The sequence below is a fragment of the Osmia lignaria genome, chromosome 13 (genome assembly GCF_051020975.1).
Source record: "Osmia lignaria lignaria isolate PbOS001 chromosome 13, iyOsmLign1, whole genome shotgun sequence".
Classification (NCBI taxonomy): Eukaryota; Metazoa; Arthropoda; class Insecta; order Hymenoptera; family Megachilidae; genus Osmia; species Osmia lignaria.
Genome location: NC_135044.1, coordinates 457,756 through 481,184, shown reverse-complemented (window position 1 = coordinate 481,184; position 23,429 = coordinate 457,756). Strand labels below are relative to the sequence as shown.

The window sequence follows — 23,429 nt, the reverse complement described above, 5'->3', positions numbered from 1 at the left end:
GCATATGTATTTAATAAAAAATAAACACTATTTCTTTGAAATAAATTAAAATATTTAATCGTATATGCCACTGTATGATTATCCGTGCACTTATGGGGTAACTGGAAATCTGGAAATGATCAGTGATTTTGAATTCTTATATTTAAATAATTACCTACTTTGAATTATTTCTATCTAAAATTCTGAATAAAAGCATATCATTTCAACAAATTTCAACTCTAAAAACAAATAATTAAAACGTTTTATGTAATTAGTCAAATGAATTATTTTATATGACGATTTAAACGTTCATATATAGAAATTACAATTGCATCACAATTCCCATCGTTTTATGTATAATTTTTTACCGTGTCTTTAATAAAAATTAATCACAGAGCAAATTTGTATAAGCAAGTATCTTCACCATAAATTTATGTTTCCTTTTCATATATTTAATTAAACTTATCTACCTCCCACTCTCGGATATCAGTTGTCATTTCTGTCATTGGATTATTGGCCATCGTTTACAGAAACCGTGGCTCGATTTAACCCATATTCTTATCTTTTCAATAGTATTGTGTGATGTTGATTTTAAAAGAACTATAATTTAAAAAGATGAAGTGTATCTGTGATGTGTTATAAGTAAAAATATCTGAACACAAGATACACTAACTAAGTTACTAAGGTTAAAATTATGTGTAATCGATATTTACTTGTACAAAGATAGAAGAATTTTGTATTAAAATATAATCAGGGAGATGGGTCCTCCTCCGGTTGTGACGGGCGTATCTCCAAAAGAAGGTCCTCCTGGAACTCGTGTAATAGTCCGTGGTGAATTTTTGGGTAACAAGGCACAGGATCTTATAGGTTAATTTCACTTGTAATAAAGTAGTTAAAAATGTTCTGCTTTTTTAAATAAACTTCATTATTCATGCAACGTTTATTCCATTTAGGTTTGACAATATGTGGATGTGATTGTCTTCTGTCAGCAGAATGGAAATCTTCTAACAAAATTATTGCTAGATCAGGACCTTGTAAAGGTCGTGGAGATATTATAGTAACTACCCGTAGTGGAGGACAGGGAACATCAACAGTACAATTTCGTGGTTACCATGAAACTATAGGTCCTATGAAAGAATCTGCAGTTTGGGTCGAAGAAGCTCCTATGCAAAGTTTTGTATGGGGAAGAAGAACACTGTCCCCAACTAATTATCAACAAGAAGATCCTCTAGGTTTAAGCGTAGAAGGCAACGAGTATGTTAATAGAATAAACATTCTTTATCAGTTTAACACATTGACTGCCAACTATGAGATAACTCGTAGTTTGCATTATTGCCTAGGACACCAACTATGTAGTTATCCCATACTTTGTGCACAAATTGACTCGTTGTTGGCTTCCGTAAAGAGCTTTCTGTTACATACCATAGCAGTCAACGCGTTAACGCAAATCACTTTCACATACTTTTTTCCAGCAAAAAGTTTCCTGAAGATGAATTAATAGAATTATTTGGAGAAGGTAGCGGTGATCTTACTAGTGAAAAGTTTCACCCTGGATGGTTTTTATTGCAACACCATCATGCGACCACTTTTGAAGACTTGAAAGCTGGGTTGGCATATCTTAAGAGAAAAGTAAATTCACAGAAAGAAGGTCAACTATCATTTTTGAAGGTAATCAGTTAAAAAACAAAAATATATTTAATGTCTACAATGTTGCTTGATGTTTTAAATAATGTTTTAGGCTAATGTAGGCTCGGTAGTAGAACAATTAGACACAATAATGTTGTTGAAAGAACAGTTTGAAAGTGATGTAAAAACATATGGCAATGATCCTACTGAAAAATTAGAAAAATCTATTCAGAGGTCTATGTCGGAGGCTAACAAATTATTTGACGATGTACTAGCAAGAAGAGACAGAGCAGATGCAACGAGAAATGCCCTAGCTGTAATGCAAAGATACAAGTTCCTTTTTTGTATGCCAGTTAATATAGACAAAAATATAAAACGGAGCAATTACGATCTTGTAATTAACGATTACGCTAGAGTAAAGAATTTATTTAAAAACACAGAAATTGATGTTTTCAAACAAGTGTTACAAGAAATCGACGATAAAATTGATATGCTTAAAGTGCATCTAAGGAAAAAGCTTGAAGAAATGCCTTTCAGTTTGGAGGAGCATAAAAAGATAATCAGAAATCTTGTTAATTTGGAAGCCGAAGGAGATCCAGCTTGGGATGCAATAGGTATTTATACATGATAACGTATATCATGAAGCACTAACAAAATATAACACTAACAAAATTACCTTTTCCCAGTTTCACATTCAAATTACTTAAAGAAAAGTATTACCGCATGTATGCAAGAACATTTAGAAATCGATAACTTGACTGGAGAGGATTCGAATAAAATGAAATCGGCGCAGAATAATAAACAGTTAAAATCAAACAAAAATGATACAACTAATGTTCCGCCACAAATATCGTGTGTTGAAGCTATTTGTGATATAATAGTTGAACAGTTACCCGATTTATGGAGATTAGGTCAAAGTTATTTTACAGGACAGTTGCACGTTGCAGTGGATGCAGAGAAACAAATTCCGTTCAAGGTACGGTATGGAGTATAGTAGGCTTTCCTATGATAAATGGTGATATCCCGGGTGCTCCCTTCCCCTGCGCCTGTCTCCTCGCCTTAGTGCTTAGATGTTTTCGAGGAGAATGAAGAATTCGTGAAATTACAATGATTGAAATGTACGGCTTCTTTCCATTACAAAAAAATATTTTGATGTAGAATTTAGTACTGTCAAGCATGCAGCATGCCATGGAAGCCATGAGAGGTATATGTAGCAACGATTTGGACGCCATATGGCTTTTGCACATCTTACGCAGGATTAGACAAATGTATGCTTCGTTAATTCATCTGGATTTGCCAAACGAAGCATTGGATATTTTCGGAAAATTTATACTCGACTTAAGGTATGAAACATTGCACAGATATACATTTTTGTTATTGTAATAAACTAAAGAAGTTTTAAATCAGGTTGCAGTGTCTCGGGGCTCTTTTTAAACAAACTGCAGAAAGTATATCAGCTTTACATAAAAAGGAATCGTGGCAAATAGAATATTTAAACGAAGATGGTGGCCTTACGAAAGTGGTAATTGTTTCTCGTTTCGTAAACAGTAAGATAAGGTACATGTTTTGTGATTAAATACATTTTTAATTTTAAATAGCCATACCTATTTGAAGAAATGGTTATGGAAGTTTCGAAACGAGCACGAGAGAAAGTGGTTGCTTGTGGTCCTCGTGAAGGACCATTGTTTGCCAATCCTGCGCATCAAAATTTATATTACAATTCTATCAAAACATTGTTCACATCGTTTACGCGATGTCTACAGAGTTTGGCATTTAGCGGGTGCGAAGAAGCTCTAGATGATGACGAGTCTTCCGTTTCCCAATTGGTTGGTTCCCCTTCCGGGTATAAAAGCAAGGGTAACAAACATCAAGGCCCAGTAAGTTCTGCAATGTGTATCTAATATATGTATACAGGGTGTCCCAGAAAGCGTGTTAGTCCTTTAAGGGGGTGGTAGCTGGAGTGAATCCGAACAACATTTTCCTTTGCGAAGATTCACCCCAGCTACCACCCCCTTAAAGGACATCCTGTGTATTTATAAAGGAAGATAATCAATCTTAATACCATATGCTATATATATATTAATTATTGTTACAAAAAATAAATAAATAAATAAATACAATTTGTAGCATCTTTTGAAGTCAGTAATGTATTTTAGCATTACTTCTGAATTTTTTATCAGACGTGGGAACAATGCCTGTTAATCTCGTTAAGTAATATTCGCTATACACTGAACACCATCTTACCAAGAATTGGAGACGCATTAAAGGATCTGGATTATCCAAGTTTATCAAACGCGGTTGGATGGAACTCTGATTGGACGCAACTAGAAACATTGGATACAGCTGTCTTGGATGCATACTTGGAACGTCGTTGCGATCCATTAGTCGGTACAATCGAACCGAGCATGTATCTAGGCGGTTTAGAATGGGACTTTGAATCTGAGCCCACTCACGTGAGACCGTATGCGCAAGAAATCTTGGCAAATTTAATCGGAGTTCATGCAGAAGTATTTACAATTTCATCCTCAGCTAAATTGGATTTTAGAAACACGGTTTTTATTTATCGTAACGCTTTCTTTTTCTTACAGGTACGTCGTGTCGCGCCAGCTTTATTACAGCGAGTATTGTCACATATAGTAGAAACTGTAGCGGAAGAACTTGCGAGACTTATGTCATGCGTGACTCAATTTCGACCGGCCGGAGTTGTACAAGCACGAACAGACATTATATTTTTACGAAATGCTTTACAATTTTACAGTACGACGAGGGCGAAGTAAGTATTCTCTTTTCGTTAGCACTGGTAATCTTACAATTAAAATACTTTTATTTTACTTTTATTTTTTAGAAACTTCTTCGAAGAAGCTTTAGATGCTATACCACAACCTGTTAGCAAAGAAGATCGCATGCGAGTCGACATGCTGTTATCAAAAGTGGCAACATCCATGCATTTACAATTGTCGTGTCTTGCCAGTGATACAAAGAATAATACTCCTACGTTGATTGCTGATCCTAATCGTGTTACCACTGTATAGTTGTACTAGTAACGTAAGCATCTAAGTAAGTAAATCACTACATTTACCAACATTATGTTTTTACAACGTACAGTAAAATCTCTCTAGTTGTCCGTAAGCTGAGAAGCGAGAGTGGACAATATGGGCAGGGTAGACACGATTTTGGTTTTCTTATTCGTGTTTCTTCACTAGTTGCAAAGTGCCGGTATCCGCGACCAGTAATACAGTATCGCCTGAAAATACATTTATATATCTAGTGTATTCTCCGTTTTCTTTTTCTTTACTGAATACTAAAATTTTACCTGTTCGAAAAAATTGTGTAGCTCTGTTAGCGCCAACGATACAAGGAAGCCCGTATTCTCTAGCTATTACAGCTCCATGGCTTATTAGTCCTCCTAATTCCGTAACTATTCCACTCAGTAACGAAAAATATGGACTCCAAGCAATGTCAGTAGAACGAGTAATTAGAATATCACCGTGTTGTACAGTGTTCGCTTGTGATACATCTGTTATTACACATGCTCTGCCAACAATAGAACCACCGCATACCGACGTTCCTTCAATCTTTACATTACCATCGCTTATTGGCACATCTATACTTTTCTGTAACACAGGAATAACTGTTTCTTTTTATTTCTCTATAGTACGTAAATTATTATAAAATAAAATAGGATAATTTACCTTTATAGGGTTCGGCATACCAATGTTAAATTCTGGATATTCGAGTTCTTTTAATTTAGGAAAGATTCGTTTTCTACGACAAGCTCTAAAAAATGTGTAAAAATGCGTCAATGATTTGAAAGATTTTGAAATATCATAAAATTTCAATGATTCTATTACTTTTGTACTAATATTGCACTACGGTGATTTAAAGTTTCTCCTATTTCCTCGATCGTTAAGAAGAATATTAGATCCTCTGAAGGTATATATTCTTCTAAAACCATCAGTTTTCCTAATCTTCTAAAAGCTAATCTGAATCTGTGTATCACATTTACAAAAATTGATTTAGTTAGTTCTCTACGCGTAACAGCTTTTCTGCAGAGAGGTGTAATTTTTCTAAGGAGCCATCTAGAAATCGCTGATTTTGGTGTTTTTAACGATGTTATTGTTTCTTCCACGCTGAGTACTTTAGTTGGACTGCTCGTTTCCGAGATTGATATCATTGTCTAGAAAAAATGTAATTTGGTTCACTGATATGTTCTCATTGTATTTATGCAAATAACTCACTCAAGTTTACCTGAAGCGTGACGATGAGATTCTCACGTCTAAGATCCCATGGTTCTGAGATAAAGTCCATCTCCTGAATACATCTATGCCCATGCTCTTTAAGAAACTTGTTCAATTCTTCTGCAGCAGCTGGGCAATTAATTTTCAACCAATCAATTCCTTTTGTAGGTTCAACTATTTTAAATTCCTCATCCTTTTCATCTTTCTTTATGTAAGTTATAATCTTTTTAAGGCTCATCACCACCTCGGTACCAATAATATCGCTGCAAGAACTCAATAAAAGCGCAATGTCTGAAAAATGCTCTGGTACGAAGTCTGTGTAACCGCTTGTCAGTAGTGTCATTGCGAAGATTTGATAACTGATACTAACTCTCGATGCATGCGAATGATAATCTACTTGCTGAAATTTCATACAATTCAATAATATATTAATTAAAACATTATAATATCTAAAAACCTACCGGTCTGAAACAATCCTTCAATCTCCGAGTGATTTCATCGTATAAACTGTGGGCGGTAGAAAATTCTTCTGCTTTTAAATTTAAATTTTTACAAGTTTCCGCCGCAGTCCTTTCTATTCTACCGTTTTGTATCATTTCTTTTATCATCTTTATTATTGCAAGCATTTGAAATCTTGCAGTAGCTATACCGTTTCTTTCACACGCGATTCTATGATGTTCCGGTGTTATTACCACTTTTCCGCTAAGTGCAATATCTACGATCTTATTCTGAAGCGTTATTTTCTTAGCAGGCTTTCGTAGAAACGTCTGTTAATAAAAATACATAATTTATAACATACGTATTGTAAATTTCATTACGATTCTTCAGTATAACTTACAGCATAATAATTTATGGCGTTTTTCATGCTGAATATGCTGAAACAGGTCTGATTTTTCGTTCCAATTTCATCGTTCAAATTTGAATTGAACGTTGGAGGAAGAATAGATACTGTTAAGGGTGACATTGGATGTGGGAACACCTCGCCGACATTGGCAAATGTGTTGAAGTCAATATCGCTAGGAACACCTGTTCCTAATTCGTGTATCAGTTCGAATTCTGTCCACATGTATAACGTAGTAATAGGACGAGCTTGAAGTAAATAAATCTTCTCGTCGATCACTGCCCATTCTATGTCCCTACCACTGCCGAACAGAGTCTCTAAATTTATTCCTATAGCAGCTAATCGTAAAGCTACTTTGTCTGGCAAGCAAACTGTTTTGCTCTCTTGATCGTCCAGTTTAACTGTAACTACTCCATCGCCACTTGCCAAAATCTTTTCCTTCTTATTCCCTGCTGTCGAACTTTTTACAGCTAATTTATTGTCCCAGGTTTTGTGAACGACTATAGTATCAGGTTCAACCGCTGCCGATACAACCGTCTGCATAAAGCATAAAAATATCACTGATTGTAGAATTCCATGGCTATAACATACAGTGGTACCTCGGTATACGACCTTAATCCGTTCCTGATGTTTGCACTTATACCAAACCAACCTTTCCCATAAGAAGTAATGTAAAAATTGATTAATCCGTTCTCATGTAAAAGAAACTGTTATTGATATTATACCTACATTAATGGGGTTGTAAAATAATTTAAACACTGTTTATGTCATGAACAGCATTTAAACGATTTCCTAGTAGTTTATAAAAAATATTCACTGGTTTATTTAACATAATTAATTTGTAAAATATAAATGTAACCTAATGATAGATTCTAAATTAACAAACCAAATGGAATAAATTTGATTGCCTCCTGTTTTGCGGTTATAGTTTGTTATATGATATCCTTACTTGTATGATCAGTCAGTTAATAATACATCAACTCCGAATATAATTGATTATTCATTTAATTTTTCCTCCGAGATAATTATTTAAAAATGACGAAAAATTCACAGAAAAAATTTATGTCGTATACCGAGCAAAATTTGTTACGTTCAAACAGGACGTATACCAAGGTACCACTGTACTACTTTTTTTTCCTTTTTTTTTTTTTTTCAACAATACCTCTCCTAGTCCATAATTAGCTGTAATAATAATATTTGAGGGATCGCCGGTGGTTGGATGTCTAGTGAACATTACACCAGCTGCATCAGGATTTACCATTTTTTGCACGCAAACTCCCATAGATGCTTTTATAAACATGCCATGTTGTTGCCTGGTATAGAAATGATTTAACGTTAATGTTACAGATTTTACAAAGACTAATTGTACTTACTGTGTTTGGAATTACCTATACTTAACACTTTGATACGAAAACAAACTCGCCCAACACATAGCTATACTTTTGATAACATTATCCGCCCCTTGAACGCCTAAATATGTTGAATTCTGTCCAGCTGCGGAGGTTTCCTCGCTATCTTCACCTACAGCGCTAGATCTTATTGCATATCTAGGTGATTTATCATCATCTACTGACTCCAGATTTTCTATTGCTTCCAAAACCGCATTTTTTATCTTATCAGCTAAAGGAGTTGACTGAATAATACTCATTGCTCTGAAAATACAGATAATAAATATCTCTAAACAAAAAATATTTATAAATTTAATAAATTGAATAATTTACTCGTCGCAGTGTTTTTGAAGATCACCGTCCTTTCTACCGACACTGACGTCCTCAATGTCACTGATTATTTCTTGTAATTCTTTATATGTATTTAATTGCAATTCCAGGGCAAAAACAGTTATGCAAAATCCTCTCGGTACAACGTACTATAAAAATAAACACAAATCTAAATACATTTGTAAATACAATAATATTCATAACACTTACTTCTACATCCCTTATCGCGGTTAATATTGCAAGAGAAAATCCTTTTCCACCGACAATACTTTCATTTTGACATTTCTTATCATTAAAGTATAAAACATAATCATTTTTTTGTGCAGATATGTTGGGTTCTTTCAAAAACTGTAACTGTTTAGGCAGTTTTGTACGACATGGTCCACTATAAGGAGACCATAATTGTATTAATCCAGAACCTATTTAAAACTCTTATCTGTTAGATACTGTTCCATGAAATATTATATTAAAATATTCCAGTAATCATACCCTCTTTCCCATTGACTTCTAACTTTACAGTAGCAATTTTATTTATCCAGTTCCATGGTTGACCATAATGTAATGTTAACGGATCGTTACCCCTTACAACGATATTATACCCCTTACCATCGACTGAAATTAAACATGTAATCTATTATCTGTAGATTTAAACACGAATCGTTTATATAAATTGCAATTAACCTTCGAATCCCACTTTGTGTGTAGAGTTAGCATTAAACTTTCCTTGGGTAAAATCAGATAACTTGAAGTCTATTTTCTCTATCTCGTATACTTCTTCATTGCTATGTTTAAACTGACCAAACTGCAGTCTGTAAGCAAATTTTTTTCCTTTAATTAATTGAAGATTATGGTATATAAAAGTGTAATGTATATATAAATTTACTGTGGAAAGCTGTGTTTTGTACTGCCCACGCCAAGATAATATATATCCCCAAGTGGCATTACAACGAATAAAGTAACTGATTCGTGAAATTCATGTTTTCCCCAACGATGCTGGTGAAGTCCACGCAAATACATTGTAGAAACAGACGCATCCTTGTACGTTATTTGTCCCAACATCGATCCCGTTTGATCAAAACCTGCGTTATCGAATAATTTTCTGTGAACATTAAACATAGTGTATTATTTTAATAAATGAAAATCAAATTGTAACTGTATGCTTTTACATTTATCGAATACATTTTATTTATCCATTTGAAACTCCATGGTTCACTCGCTAATACTTCAGCATGCAATTTAGAACTCCAATCTTCTGGCCATTTTAACGGATATGAACTTTCAATGAATCTAAACAAAGATTATCAGTTTAACGTTACATAAAATTGTTTAAATAGTATGATAAACATTTTTCCTTTTATATTTACAAGAAATTCAAGCGAACGTGATCAATATTATCACCGCGAGCTAAGTTCCGAAGCATGCCATTATAAACTATCCTCCAACGTTTTTGAAATTCTAAAAATTCAATTTTAAGTCCACCAGCAATCCACTCCTGATTTAAACTGCTTACCAGCGTAGTGTCCGGATAGTCTGTTGATAAAATTAATAATATTATGCTGTATTTTAATAAGAGAAATGTTGATTGTTGGCAAATAAAGATTCTTTTTTACCGGGCAAAACATATAGCTGACCATCAGATGTAGAAAGCTGCAGTGATACTTCAGTCAGTTTAAATTTTCTGTGAGAAAATTTAACAAATAAGGAGTTACCTTTCTGATCTGTGCCATAGAAAAGTACACTGTTGTTGTTCTAAATATAATATGAATAAAGCAGAAATATTGTAAAATGAATCAGTCTGAATGTTAATTTAGTGAAGTAAATAATAACTTACATCTTCATGTTTGATTTTTAAATTTTCTGAAACATCTTTTCCAGAATGATGCAAATTCTTGTCTTGTTTCTTTTTCAGATTAATACAACACTCTGCCCACCAACGTTTTAGTGAGAAGTAAACATCTAAAAGAAGTTTTTATGAATAGTTTCATACTTATTCTATTAACAATAGTCAATCGCAAAAGCTTACCTTCTTTGGTGTATTTTCGTTTTTTTATCGCTTTAATCCAAAAGTATAATTGTAAAGTAAAAAAAATGAAAAGTAAAATTTGTACGATACACAGAATGTTTGCCATTCTGCATTCGGTAATCTTAATGATGAAATATCAATGATATTTACGACTGTACGATTCTAACGAAAATGGGAGCAAAATAGATAGGGCCAAGAAATTTAATCAAAATTTCTTATCTTTATCGCTTTTGACATTGTGATTGGTACACTTATCTAACAATATATGATAACAACAAATACAATTACAGGATTCGTAATGATGGATTTTAATCGTAATCGTTCATGATAGATCATATTTGCTTTTGAACGTCTTAATCTATATCCGATTTATCACGCGCTTTATTTTCTTTTTATGCAGTTTAAATGTTGCTTTAAACCGAAACGTCAGTCATGTACGAATGCTGACTACTACTATACTAGCAGATTATTCATCATTTCATGTACCACTTAAATAGTGTTACGTGACCTTGGAAATAATCTCGAGAAAAAATTACATAACACGTACACTTAATTTGTTACAGCATACATGGAATGTAAAATCATTGAAATCTCAAATTTTGCATTATTACAGTGTCATAGGAAATAATGTTAAAGGTCGCTGTGGAGAGATTAAATGAAATAAAACTGAATACACTCTAATCTTATCTAAAAGCCTGAGGGATTTCGTTATCGCTTTACATGTGATATTATTACATTGAAAATACTATACTGCATAATTCATAACAGAACATTTATCTAAAATAAAAAATAAAATATTATTCACAGCAAACTTTATTTATTTCTAAATGATTATTCTTCTGTTATGTAACACTAAAAAATACTGGTATTTCAAGCTTCCTTAACAGAATCTAAACTAGTTTTATAAAATTTGAATGCTGTAACATTTAATCATGCTCGTGTCATATATTCATTACTAATACAAACAATATTGTTTAACAACGCTATCTTGTGTTAAACATAATAGAAATATAAATAGCAATTAAATAAATCTTTATTTTAATCCAATTTTTTGTTCACACTATTAAAGTCAACAGATTCCTCACCAATACAGTCAACATCTGGGCGAGACTTGTCTACTGGATACAGCCTAATTAGATATAAATAGTGTAATTGAGTACAACGTAGAGAATATAGTATTTAGTAAAAAATTGATGACTCACCATCGCTGATAAAGATAAACAAGAAAAACTGCGTCATCTCTGAAGCAAGCTATTCTATGCGCGGTCGGCGTGGAAATTATAAATGCGAACACATCGTCGATAAATGTGTTAAATGCTTTGTACATGAACGTTCGCCATGGTAAATGTGCCACAGATTTTAATTTGTAATTCACGAAAAGCTGAGGAAGCATAAATAAAAATCCGAACGCATAGACACCATTCACTAAGGAATTTATGCTCCACGAGTACCAGCTGAAAATTTTAAATGTTCGCATGAAAAGTTATATATTTTAAATTTAAACGTAATCCTCACCTTTTATGAGGCTGATAGAGCAAGGAGTATATTGCACCACCAATGACAAGAGGGTATAACAAGTAACTTAAGTAATGCATACTTTCTGCATCGAACTGTCTTGTTTTAGCTTCAGCTACATTAATATTATTGTCTCTGTTAAATTTAAACTTTAATACCTTCTTTAATTTCCATATCTGTTAAATCAAATAAAATACATGTTATTAAAACGTATTAAAGAAAAAAAACAAAAAAAAAAAAATATTGTTACCTCAATAATGGATCCAATCCCAGTAGGAATAAGAACGAGCAAAGAAGAACCTTCATTTAACAAGTACAGAAAAATGATAGTTTGACTGAATCCTCTCCATACAACAGTCCACTTACTAAGGCCTACAAGATTATTTTTTCTCCTCCAATAACTGACATCATTTTTAAAGGCAAGAAAATCAAACAGCAACTGTGGTAATGTAAAACATAATCATATTACATTGTATCTTAAATTTTCCCATACACATTGTTGGAGCGAAGATTATCAATTTTAAAATATCAAATTTGACCATTCTTTGCAAGCCGATCACAGTGGTCACTGTGAGTGTTTATATAGAATAAAATCAGAGATTGGTGGTGTCCTTGAGGAATGGTCACAGAAACTGATACCCATGTTGAGTCTATGAGAGAAATCTTAATTATGCTATAATCTAAATTTCTCTTCACTGTTACTTTTTACATGCTACTTTATCAACTATTAAACACTACTTTTAATTGCTATATCATGTCCCAACTCTGTTAAAGTTACTTTTACTGCAAATCAATTGCTTCGCTCCAGTATGTCAGCCATGAAACAGATGGTGACCTGGTTTAATTTACATACATGAATGGCTGCAATAAAGAAAGTTCCTCCCAAGATATATATATTAGTGTCTGCAAAAATTCCTTTTACTTCGTTTACATCTTTATCAGAAAATCCGAGATTTTTTAAGCTCTGCATAGTAGCTTCCACGTGTAGCAACAGTCTTAACTTTCCAAGAGAAACTGGAGAATACTGTAAGGTGATATTGACTGTGTCATTCTGAGGCATGATTTTTACCAAATCATGATGTCTGGTTTGTAGGAAATCACACTTGACTATGGGTAAAAATGTTTTCCCATGTATAATCCTAGAAGAAATTTGTTATCTTTATACCTATTACAAATAACTATTTATCAAAGACATTACTGTCATACTTCAAGTGATTTACAAGCTCCATTGGTACATTATTCACAGGAAGCTTCGCATCATCTGTCATTATCGTGAAAGTTACACGGCTTTTGAGATGAGTCACAGGTTGCATTGAATTTGTTTTCTTCTTTTTTACACGAGATTCTTTTTCACCTAGTAGATTAAAAACTTCTGCTTCAGGTACCATATATTGAGTCATTTTAATACTCGTATAAGATACATATGGATCCTGAGAAAATTCTGTATTAATTGACAGTTAAATACAAATATAATTTATGTTATCTTTTACACGTACCCTTTGTGCATCCATGATACTTTTCCCATATCTTTTAGAACTTGGTGCAATGATAATATGTAGAAACAATGTTCCATTGTTTCGTGTTTTGCGTGGAATGGTCAAAGTCAAAGGACTGAAAGAACAGAAATAATATTTATCTAAAAGAATGTTTACCGACATTAAGTTTACTAATACAAGATCAGCATATACTCACAAGTTATCTGGGTGTGTATAATTAAAATTTTCATTGCCATACACAAAATCGATCTGTCGATCTGAGGGATATTTATCAATAGAACTATACACCTGTAACTGTACTTGTGGCTGTTGATTCAAGTATGACGTTAAGCATGATTTGCCTTCCTCGCAAACTGGTGCCACAAACAACAAAGACAAACTATAAATTGAATAAGCAATAAAAGCTAAAAATATTTCGGTCAATATAAGAGTAAACGACGGCCACTGCATCTTTGTATTTAAATCTTCGTTAATATAATCTTAACATTGTCTGTATCAGTCTGTGTACATACGCTCGACTCTAATGCGATCCGAAGCGATGTGGCACAATCTCTCCCAGGTTTTGGAATGAAATTGTAGATACTTATTACGTACAGATTCATGTAACTCATGAATATTTAATGACTACTCTATCACTAAGAGTTCATTGATACCAGATTATGCATACGCATCATGTTTACATTTAGCCGGTTGAAAAACCTAACATATGTTAAGGCGATGCTAGCGTGGAGGCCAAACTTCGAATTCCGCGTCGGTAAAACAGTCAACGTTTCATCGAAAATTAGGCCGAACAGAAACTGATTTCAACGCCACCTGAATTATCGCATCCAACTAACGTCTACAGAACACATAATTTCTGCTTTTCATTTGATACAAATTCGCCACGTTGACTAACAAATATTTTTCTTATAACAATTTTCGAGAGGAATTCATTATTGAATGAAAGTAAAAATTTGCATAAATGGAGGGTGGATGGGATGAGGTAGGGCGCGTCTCCAAACCGCAGCAACCTCCTCGTGGTGAGACCTGGGCAATCGTTATTATTTGATGACTAATTAATAACTGTATCATTATTTCTATGGTACATTTATTAATTATGCAGCAAATAATACTAGCGAAATGGCTGCGAAATTTATGCTTTTTTTTTCTATTTAATCTCTGTTATATATTTTTCAGGAACTATACCTTTCAGATTCTGAAGTGTATCACATTGCAACTACAATTTTACGGAAAGAAAATTAATAATAATGAATGCATGGTCAGTATTGTTTAATTATGTACTTATACATATAGCTATCGTAGCATACACGTGTCATTTAGGTGTATGCGAAAGGAGACGTAGCATAGTATGCCGTTAGTTGATAGTATGCGATAATTGAGGTGGCGCTTAAATCAGTTTCTGTTCGGCCTAATTTGCAATGAAACGTTGACTGTTTTACCGACGCGGAATTTGAAGTTATTCGACCATTGCGCCATCTATACGAAAACAGCGGAAACTACTTGCTGAATAGTTCCCACGACCTCCCGATACATGGCGATGAATTTTCCGGATCCCCATTTAAACATATTCTACAAACCAATATAGAAAGTGAATAAAATTGTTTATACATAAAATGGTTCAAACGACAAAATATTTCACATAGCATTGTTTCATAAAAGAATTGATTTATTCTCTTGGTACCATTTAAAAACAGAAGCTACAAAATTATATTGTGACTTCTAAGTATACAAATTGTTTGCAAGAATATCATAGATGAAAAAATTTGCAAATAAGAGTATAACAGTGTTCATTATTTATAATTTTAAAATGTGGAATTAATTTTTACTTTCCCATTGACATAAAATTTTTGTTTTTACATTATTATAATTGTATTGAATTCTTAAATTTATATAATTATATTTGGTTTGGAATATTCACTTTATTAGACTTTTTATCTTGTATGATACAAGTTTAATCCAGATATATACAATGAGTATATTACTGGAAAATTGACAGACCATATTCATTTCTGTTATAAAAACTACTATGAGTTATATTAACACTTATCATATAAAAAAGATATTAATTATGAAATAACTAACTTGTAATTGATAGTAAATTACATTCCATCCTTAGAGACCTTCTAGCTTCTAAAAACGTAAATGAAATTTATCACATAGTTGTAATTTTAGTAAAGATAAATTTAAATCTAAACTTTTTACCGTTATTACTACATCAACATCATTTCTAATAAAAGTCTGTTTCTTAAAACTTTGATATATACCAACTCTTCCTTTTATGAAAGTATCAAAAATATCCTTTCTGATATACATTCCCCAACAAACAACAAAAATGAAACATTATTATGAAACCATAAAATTACAATTAACGCTTTTAATATAAACTTTTTCTAATCATTATTCTGGAATTATAATATTCATTTTATATTCCCTTTTCCAAAAAAAAAAAAAGTACGTAATAATAACAAATATACGATCTTGCTTAATGCTACTTCGATTTCAAGATATAAAACTAAGTAAAATTTATAAATATGGTACAATTGATAGTAAGCTATAAAGCAGTAATAGATTAATTATAGATACACATACATATTAGCACTGTGTGTCGTTGAATCTTATGGCGATTTTTTAAGTCCCCTGCTTACAGATAATATAATCAAGGATTTAATTAAATGTTTGCTTTCATGTTCAAATTGAGTATGTCCCATTCAGTCAGTCGCATACACCAACCACCATGATGACTAGCAGCCATCTTGACTAGCTTTTTAATTTTTTTCCGTTTCCTCCGACTTCGTTCCCACTAAGATGAGAGTCTTCAGAATTAACAAGTTACATTGTGCTTTTCTAAGTTCAAAGGGTATAAATCAATCCCCAGGATGTTCAGGGCAACTACGATTCACTTGAAACCATTTATCGATACAACTGAAAAATAATAATATTTTACTTTATTATCAAGTTTTTAATAGATTTTCTTTTAATCTTAATTTTACCATACAAACTTACTTTTTATGATATATACAAAGGCAAGGTAAGCGGGCTATAACATCACCAGGTTGTAATTCTTCAAGACAAATAACACATTCACCTTTTTCGTCAGATAATATGTCTTCTATAGTAGAAAATAATACAAAATTACATATTAATAGATATTCAATAAAAAATGAATAATATGAATTTCAAAATCAAACAAAAGCAGAAGACATGAACTTACCGTTATAACTAAGACGTGGCTTGGTCAAACACATGACCAGGTGACATTCTATATCATCTGGTAGAATAAATTTGGAACAAACGGGACATTTTAGACCTTAAACGTAAAATAAATATATTATTCATGGTTTTAACACAGAAATGAATTGCTGTGAAAACTAGGGAGAACTATACCATACAAAATTCTTCTCACTTGATTTACTGGAACAACCTCAGCCTCAGCCTCATTTAGACATGAACTTATTATAATTCCCATAATAAAACCTACATAACCTTAGTTTACCCATCATATACATACAATTAAATAGTTGTGAAATTCCATCTTTAAAAATTATTACTTTTTACAGTCGGAATTTAAAATTTATTGAACTACGTTAGATCACAATTGATTTATATACGTGGTTACCGGGCCAACTACTTCGACAACATGCGCCAAACAAACGCCCTTTATTTCACCCACGATTATCATTACAAAATATTATTACATAACCCTCCCTTTTGTTTTTTAAATTCAGAAAAAATATGTACTTAAACAACAATGTGTAATTTGTAGAAAAGCATATTTAATGAAAAGAAGAAGTCCTCGTAATAAGAAAGTCATGTAATGTATTTAAAAAAAATTACTGAATGTTAAATGTTTAAAAAAATCTTTCTTTTTCCTAAAAATAAGATATGGAAAAGCATTAAATTTCTACTTTTTATATGTTCATATTAGACGCGCATAAATATAGAATTACATAACAAATGATAAACTTTCTCGTTCCATCAATGTACTATATAATATTATCAACTAATTTATAATTTCACCGATTTATCTATACGTTATTAAATTATGAATTTCATATGTTTATAGTAATAAATTGTATATGCACGCACGTGTGTGCATTAATTACACACACACACACACACACAAAAGGTATTAAAAAAGTAATGGTCGTGACGACACTACAGTGTTTCTTTTTAATGCAAGATCCTTATCATCAGGCCCCACAAATCTAAATTATGTTAGTAAAATAATCGCAGTCCAAGTTTACTTTCTTTATGTAGAATAGCTTCCTAAGAAAACAATGAATAGATTGTGATCCGTGTACGACGTTAAAAACGTCGGTAATCGTCAATACCATTTTTCAAGATACAGTCTTGTGTCTAAATAAAACTGATGTAATACATAAGAAATAATTATTCTTATTGCATAAATGTTTTTTGAAAAATTATACTTACTGATAATTACCAACGTTTTCGACATTACATACAAACCATAATCTATACACATTGAAGAGGACATAGATATAAAATAGAAGTAGGCTAGACCTACACTTGATTTCAGATAGCCATTTCTGCCCTATAGTGTTGAAGGCCTGAAATAGGGTCATCTTGTACCTAAGAACTATTTAAATTCTGTAAAAATGTTAATAGTTTATTATAGGAAAATTGCATTTCTTACAAATAATTGTTTTAAAAATTATGACCATTACTTTTGTACACTTTGTACATATGTTTATATTTAAATATTGAGTGTAGTACACAAATACCTGCATGTTTCATTCTAATATAGTATAATTCTAATTCTACTCTAATATGTATTCTAATATGTACTATTATTGTCTAGCACCAACTGATAAGAAAATGTTTCATTGTTTTTACTAAGAATAGTGAAATTTGAATTAATTTCCAAATTTATAATAAATTTTATAACATATAGATGATTTTAATTTTCTTTTTGTTAAAAGGATGCTATACTTTTTTAATTCATACGAGGACTATCAAAACAATTTGATAAAATATGATGCAATAACATATTCAACATTTAAATACATTGTTACTATTGAAATGTTTCATTTATTTTTTCTTTCCATATACTTCTCAGTTAAAAGAAAAATACTGACCAATAATAACACAAATGCTTTGCATTTATATATACATATATATTTGTGTATATGAATGTAAACATGTATTTATTGTAATATATATTAATGAAAACATGTATAAATATACTATTAAGGAAAAAATGATTTTAAATTCTATAATCATTTAGTAACTTTAAATTCATGAACGTACCATTAAGAGACCAAATATGAGAAGGCAAGCTGTGCGCTGCATATACCCGACCACTATCCTCATCTGCTTCATCTGAATCAAGTTGTGGTAGACCAAGTGCCTGACCAACTCCAACTCCTACAGAAGAAGCAAGACTGCTCTGTTCGCCAGAAGAAAGATCTGGCACTGAACTTAAGGAACGAGCACGCTGTCTACTATCTCCAGATACTCTAGAGGTTTGTGATTGATTTCCTTGCTGATGTTGATGTTGTAACATGCTAACACCTCCAGGAAGAGAGCGAAGCATAGAAAAACCTTGCATCGCAGCTTCATTTGCTCCAGTAGAGGATTGTCCATTGCCTCCAGCAGATTGTGCCACCGTACTTGCTTTGGCTCCCATCCCAATTTTAAATAGTGGTAACGTATTTTCCAACTATAGTAAAAGTATTTCTGTCCAATATAAAAATTCTATTTCGTAATCACATGAAAAATTAATATTCCAAATAATTGGTCTTGGCAGTGATACACGCACTGACACAGTTCTTACAAATAGTCCTAGTTTTTCTATTTTTCAATGTTGTAAGAATAGTCAAAATTAATAATGTTTATTCCGACAATATTACAGCCCTTTAGGATTTAATATAGGCCGGAATTTTGTAGACGTGCACCGCAGAGAGCAAGTCATATCGTCCAAAAGCATACTAGCGGCTTGTCACGCAAAATACCCCCCGACATCTTGTGAGAAACTTCCTAGAAGACAATGATCAGCTGCTATGTTGGGTATGTATAGTTTAATTCATACATAAAATTTTCCTAGTATGTATACTAAACACTAACATTTAACGTCCGTAGGTGTATAATATATACGTATATAATAATATTTTTATAATTTTTCATAATTGTTTATTAATTTAGAGTAAAGATCTATCTACTAAATAAGAATTATGTGAACAAGTTGTTCATTCAATTATTTCCCCCTGTGGCTGGGGGGTTTAGAATACAGCCACGGTATCCCCTGCCTGTCGTAGGAGGCGACTAAAAGGGGGCGCAAGAGAAAGACAGGAAAGAAGAATAAAAAGTATGGAAATAATGTAAGAAAAGAAAATGTAACGAGCAAAGGAAAAATGTAACACGAAAAGCAGAATAATGTAAATTGAAAATGGCGCGAGAAAGGATTGGCAGCAATGCCAACCTTTCGGTGGGCAAAAAGGGACAGATGCAAAGTCCCTAGAGTACGTCTAAATGGAGAAAAAGGTATTTATTTAGTTCTACATATGTATGTACATACATACATACAAATTTTATCGTATTTTAAATACGTTTCTCATACGGTTTTGTAGAATCTGAATACAAACATATATTGGAAGCATAGACGTTTGTGTTTCAATTTGTAACAACATCGGTATTTCAGATCATAATATACGAATTCCCGTAAGGTTGATCGGTCTATCTCTTACTTAGTCTATGGTGACCACTTATGACTTATGAACAGTTACACCGAAGCAATTGTTCTGTTTGTATATAGGTACAGGTTTGTTTAAGATTAACAGATTAAGGTTTATTATTAAATTTTATGAAATAAATTGTATTTCTTAATACTTCATATATAATACTACAAGTTCAAAATCGAAAGAAATTGATTAATTACACTGTACATACTGTGAATTGGGAATTTTAGTTATGTATATGTTATATGTAAAATTCATTTTTAGGAATCAGTGTTTATATTCGTAGCAGTAACAATGAATAGAATTGTAATTAAAACATAATAGCGTAAGTATAGTGTGAACATATTGATTTTGGAGTTAACTAGTGTATTTTTATAACTAGTGTATACATAGAGTTTTAGAAAAGGGCTTTCGGTTTACATCATATGGAATGTGATAAACAAAATATATTAAAGATGAATGAAAGTGAATCCATTTATGGTACTACATTATCACAAGAATCAATAAAAGTAATTGCAGAAAGTATAGGTGTTGGAAATTTTCCTGATGAAGCTGCTAAAGATCTTGCCGAAGATGTAAGCTACAGACTTAAAGAAATCATACAGGTTTGTATAATTTTAAATTATATTTGTATTAGTGCTATCTGTTACTTATATTGAATTTATTTTGTTTGAATGTTTGACGTTTAGGATGCAGCAAAATTTATGAGGCATGGAAAACGTCAACGTATGACAACGTATGACATTGATCATGCTTTGAAAATTAAGAACATTGAACCAACTTATGGATTTTTTGCCAAGGACCATGTACCATTTCGTTTTGCTTCCGGCGGTGGTCGTGAATTACACTTTGTAGAGGAAAAAGAAATTGATCTTAACGAAGTAATATCTATGTCTAGTGGACAAACGTGGCCCAAGTTACCTTTAGAAATTACACTACGTGCCCATTGGCTTTGCATAGATGGTGTTCAACCCACTATACCAGAAAATCCACCTCCAGTCTCTAAGGGTAATAATTTAACATATCATACAAAGATTTATTTTATAAAATACTAACATTAATTAATTTATGATACAATAGATGTTCAAAGATTAGAAAGTGTTGATCCAACTAGTAAACTTACAAATAAGAGCCAAAATATTGGTGTTGGAAAACCTGGAGGGGGTGGCAAAAGTCAGAAATTACGTAACGTAGAAACTGTTCATGTCAAACAGCTGGCTACCCATGAGTTAAGCGTTGAACAGCAACTATATTATAAAGAAATTACAGAAGCTTGTGTTGGATCAGACGAAGCACGAAGAGCTGAAGCTCTTCAGTCTCTTTCTGCTGATCCTGGTTTACACGAAATGTTAGCACGTATGTGCACTTTTATCGCCGAAGGTGTACGTGTTAATGTAGTGCAAAATAATCTTGCACTTCTCATTTATCTAATGCGTATGGTTAAAGCTCTTCTGGACAATCCTAGCCTGTACCTAGAAAAATACGTATGTATTACAAGTTTTATTATCTTTAATATGTAATGTACAGTTCATTGATTTTGGTTAACATCATATTTTAATTATAGTTGCACGAATTGATACCATCTATTGCGACTTGTATAGTTTCACGACAGTTGTGTATGAGACCAGAAGTAGACAATCATTGGGCTCTTCGTGATTTTGCATCGCGCCTTATGGCTCAAATTTGTAAAAATTTTAATACTTCTACGAATAATGTACAGACCAGAGTAACCAGAATGTTTAGTCAGGCATTGGCTAAAAACAGTCAGGTATGATAGGAGGATTGCAATGTGTATAAAAAAAAAACTAGCAATAAAATTTTAATGATTGCAAACTTTCCAGACACCGCTGGCATCACTTTACGGCGCAATCGAAGGATTGTGCGAATTAGGCCCGGAAGTAATTAAAGCGTTGGTTATTCCAAAAATTAAATCAATTTCTGAACGTATCGAATCATGTATCGAAGGCCCCGGTTTGTCAAGTGTAGATAAAAATGGAGCAGGTCATATAAAAACCCTTCTTGTGGTAAATGTTGCATTCTACCTATACAATGTTTATTACATTTTTCTGTGAAAATTGATGCCAAGTTGTAATACATTTTTGTAGAAATCAGTTGCTCCCGTTTTAAAAACAATACGATCTCCACCAGATTATGTGGAAGATTACAAACAAGATTATGGCTATATAGGTCCTGCCTTGTGTGCGGCAGTTGCAAAAGCTCGTACCCAACCGGTAACTTTAACAACAACTGCATCGACAACTGCTTTAACGACAAGCCAACAAGGTCCTACGTGCACTGGAAAAACTATTGTACAAGCTGGTAATGTTATTTTTGGTCATTTGAAACTATAAATATTTCCTTTGGTTGTATCTATTCTTAATTTATTTCTTATCTTTTATTAAAGTGACAAGTTCTAGTCCTGGCCAACAAACTGGACGTACAATTATGCTCGGTACAAGTAGAACTAGCGGTGGAACTACCACGAGCGGTGGACAAAAGTTCGTGATCTTACAATCACGTTCTCAAACTCCAACTGCTACAAATATTAACACTAGTGCAATACAACAACAATCTCAGTCACAACCGCAACAACAACCATCGCAGCAACAAGTTAAAATAGCTCAAAGTAATGTGACTCAACAGAAAACCCATATACAAAGTAATGCACCGAAATTAGTGGTTGTTTGTATGTCTAGTAGCAACCATGGTACTACTACGGTCACTCAGGTATTGTATAATATATTATCAAAAACGATATAAAATACTTAATTTGGAAGTTTAATAATTTAATAACTATTGAAAACTTCTGATGACAGGGAAATATAGCAACAAAAGCACAGAATGTATTCGTTACTCAACAGAATGTCGAATGTTCTCTGAGCCCAGAAGAAGAACATTCCTATCAGTGATAATAATATTGAACAAAATTACCAATACAGTGTACAGAAATAATATTGTAATATTAATAAACTTTATACATATATACGTTTACTTTTATTAAACGACAAAGAATAACAAAACATAAGATAATTACTAAATTAAAAATCGTAATTCATTTTAATAAAATAATATAAAATTGGAATAAAGCCATCCCTGTATTCCTTAGGCCTCTGCATCCTATATATCCCTGCACCCATTACATCTCTGCATCCCTTATCACCCTGTAACTCTTATAATAAATATATTACAAATACCATGATATATTATAAATACCGGATCAAGTAAAGGTAAGTAAAGGTAAGTAAAGTCTCGTGAAATCGTAACATTGTTGCATAACGGACAAAATTTGTGTAAAATG

At 32.5% G+C, this 23,429-nt stretch overlaps 4 protein-coding genes across 11 annotated transcripts; 2 read left to right on the top strand and 2 right to left on the bottom strand.

The window, feature by feature from the left end:
• Positions 1 to 332: 332 nt before the first annotated feature.
• On the top strand, positions 333 to 7,843 carry Sec5 (exocyst complex component secretory 5). Of its 2 annotated transcripts, XM_034337320.2 has the most exons (11): positions 337 to 846; positions 933 to 1,233; positions 1,452 to 1,647; positions 1,718 to 2,219; positions 2,292 to 2,581; positions 2,764 to 2,948; positions 3,013 to 3,127; positions 3,204 to 3,482; positions 3,786 to 4,112; positions 4,194 to 4,378; positions 4,451 to 7,843. In XM_034337320.2, the coding sequence occupies exons 1-11, from the start codon at positions 738 to 740 to the stop codon at positions 4,635 to 4,637; spliced, it is 2,676 nt and encodes an 891-aa protein (XP_034193211.1). In that variant the 5' UTR covers positions 337 to 737; the 3' UTR covers positions 4,638 to 7,843. The 2 variants fall into 2 exon arrangements, with proteins under 2 accessions (XP_034193209.2, XP_034193211.1); XM_034337318.2 differs by having other exon boundaries at positions 333 to 846; positions 3,786 to 4,378.
• LOC117610209 (uncharacterized) lies at positions 4,713 to 14,637 on the bottom strand. Of its 5 annotated transcripts, none has more exons than XM_034337307.2 (27): positions 13,633 to 14,195; positions 13,437 to 13,551; positions 13,147 to 13,370; positions 12,794 to 13,079; positions 12,191 to 12,379; positions 11,941 to 12,116; positions 11,628 to 11,879; positions 11,511 to 11,554; positions 10,426 to 10,455; positions 10,234 to 10,358; positions 10,013 to 10,151; positions 9,767 to 9,932; positions 9,582 to 9,689; positions 9,286 to 9,501; positions 9,084 to 9,211; positions 8,892 to 9,014; positions 8,613 to 8,821; positions 8,406 to 8,551; positions 8,073 to 8,336; positions 7,847 to 7,997; positions 6,682 to 7,221; positions 6,305 to 6,610; positions 5,854 to 6,243; positions 5,457 to 5,782; positions 5,298 to 5,382; positions 4,919 to 5,219; positions 4,713 to 4,849 (listed from the first exon to the last, which is right to left on the bottom strand). In XM_034337307.2, the coding sequence occupies exons 1-27, from the start codon at positions 13,884 to 13,886 to the stop codon at positions 4,788 to 4,790; spliced, it is 5,355 nt and encodes a 1,784-aa protein (XP_034193198.2). In that variant the 5' UTR covers positions 13,887 to 14,195; the 3' UTR covers positions 4,713 to 4,787. The 5 variants fall into 5 exon arrangements, with proteins under 5 accessions (XP_034193198.2, XP_034193200.2, XP_034193199.2 ...); XM_034337309.2 differs by adding an exon at positions 14,622 to 14,637 and having other exon boundaries at positions 4,788 to 5,219; positions 13,633 to 13,815; XM_034337308.2 differs by having other exon boundaries at positions 4,788 to 5,219; positions 13,633 to 13,815; positions 13,949 to 14,196.
• Positions 14,638 to 16,198: 1,561 nt separating this feature from the next.
• On the bottom strand, positions 16,199 to 19,420 carry LOC117610215 (E3 ubiquitin-protein ligase ZNRF2). The gene is made up of 5 exons (XM_034337326.2): positions 19,231 to 19,420; positions 18,705 to 19,116; positions 16,648 to 16,743; positions 16,440 to 16,545; positions 16,199 to 16,358 (listed from the first exon to the last, which is right to left on the bottom strand). The coding sequence occupies exons 2-5, from the start codon at positions 19,081 to 19,083 to the stop codon at positions 16,301 to 16,303; spliced, it is 639 nt and encodes a 212-aa protein (XP_034193217.1). The 5' UTR covers positions 19,084 to 19,116; positions 19,231 to 19,420; the 3' UTR covers positions 16,199 to 16,300.
• Positions 19,421 to 19,649: 229 nt separating this feature from the next.
• On the top strand, positions 19,650 to 23,103 carry LOC117610212 (transcription initiation factor TFIID subunit 6). 3 transcript variants are annotated; one of them, XM_034337322.2, is made up of 11 exons: positions 19,650 to 19,937; positions 20,095 to 20,208; positions 20,396 to 20,456; positions 20,525 to 20,736; positions 20,821 to 21,139; positions 21,212 to 21,615; positions 21,696 to 21,899; positions 21,973 to 22,155; positions 22,237 to 22,450; positions 22,536 to 22,858; positions 22,948 to 23,103. In XM_034337322.2, exons 4-11 carry the CDS (start codon positions 20,557 to 20,559, stop codon positions 23,038 to 23,040), a joined length of 1,920 nt encoding a protein of 639 aa, XP_034193213.1. In that variant the 5' UTR covers positions 19,650 to 19,937; positions 20,095 to 20,208; positions 20,396 to 20,456; positions 20,525 to 20,556; the 3' UTR covers positions 23,041 to 23,103. The 3 variants fall into 3 exon arrangements, with proteins under 3 accessions (XP_034193213.1, XP_076547682.1, XP_034193214.1); XM_076691567.1 differs by having other exon boundaries at positions 20,024 to 20,208; positions 20,527 to 20,736; XM_034337323.2 differs by having other exon boundaries at positions 20,024 to 20,214.
• Positions 23,104 to 23,429: the final 326 nt, after the last annotated feature.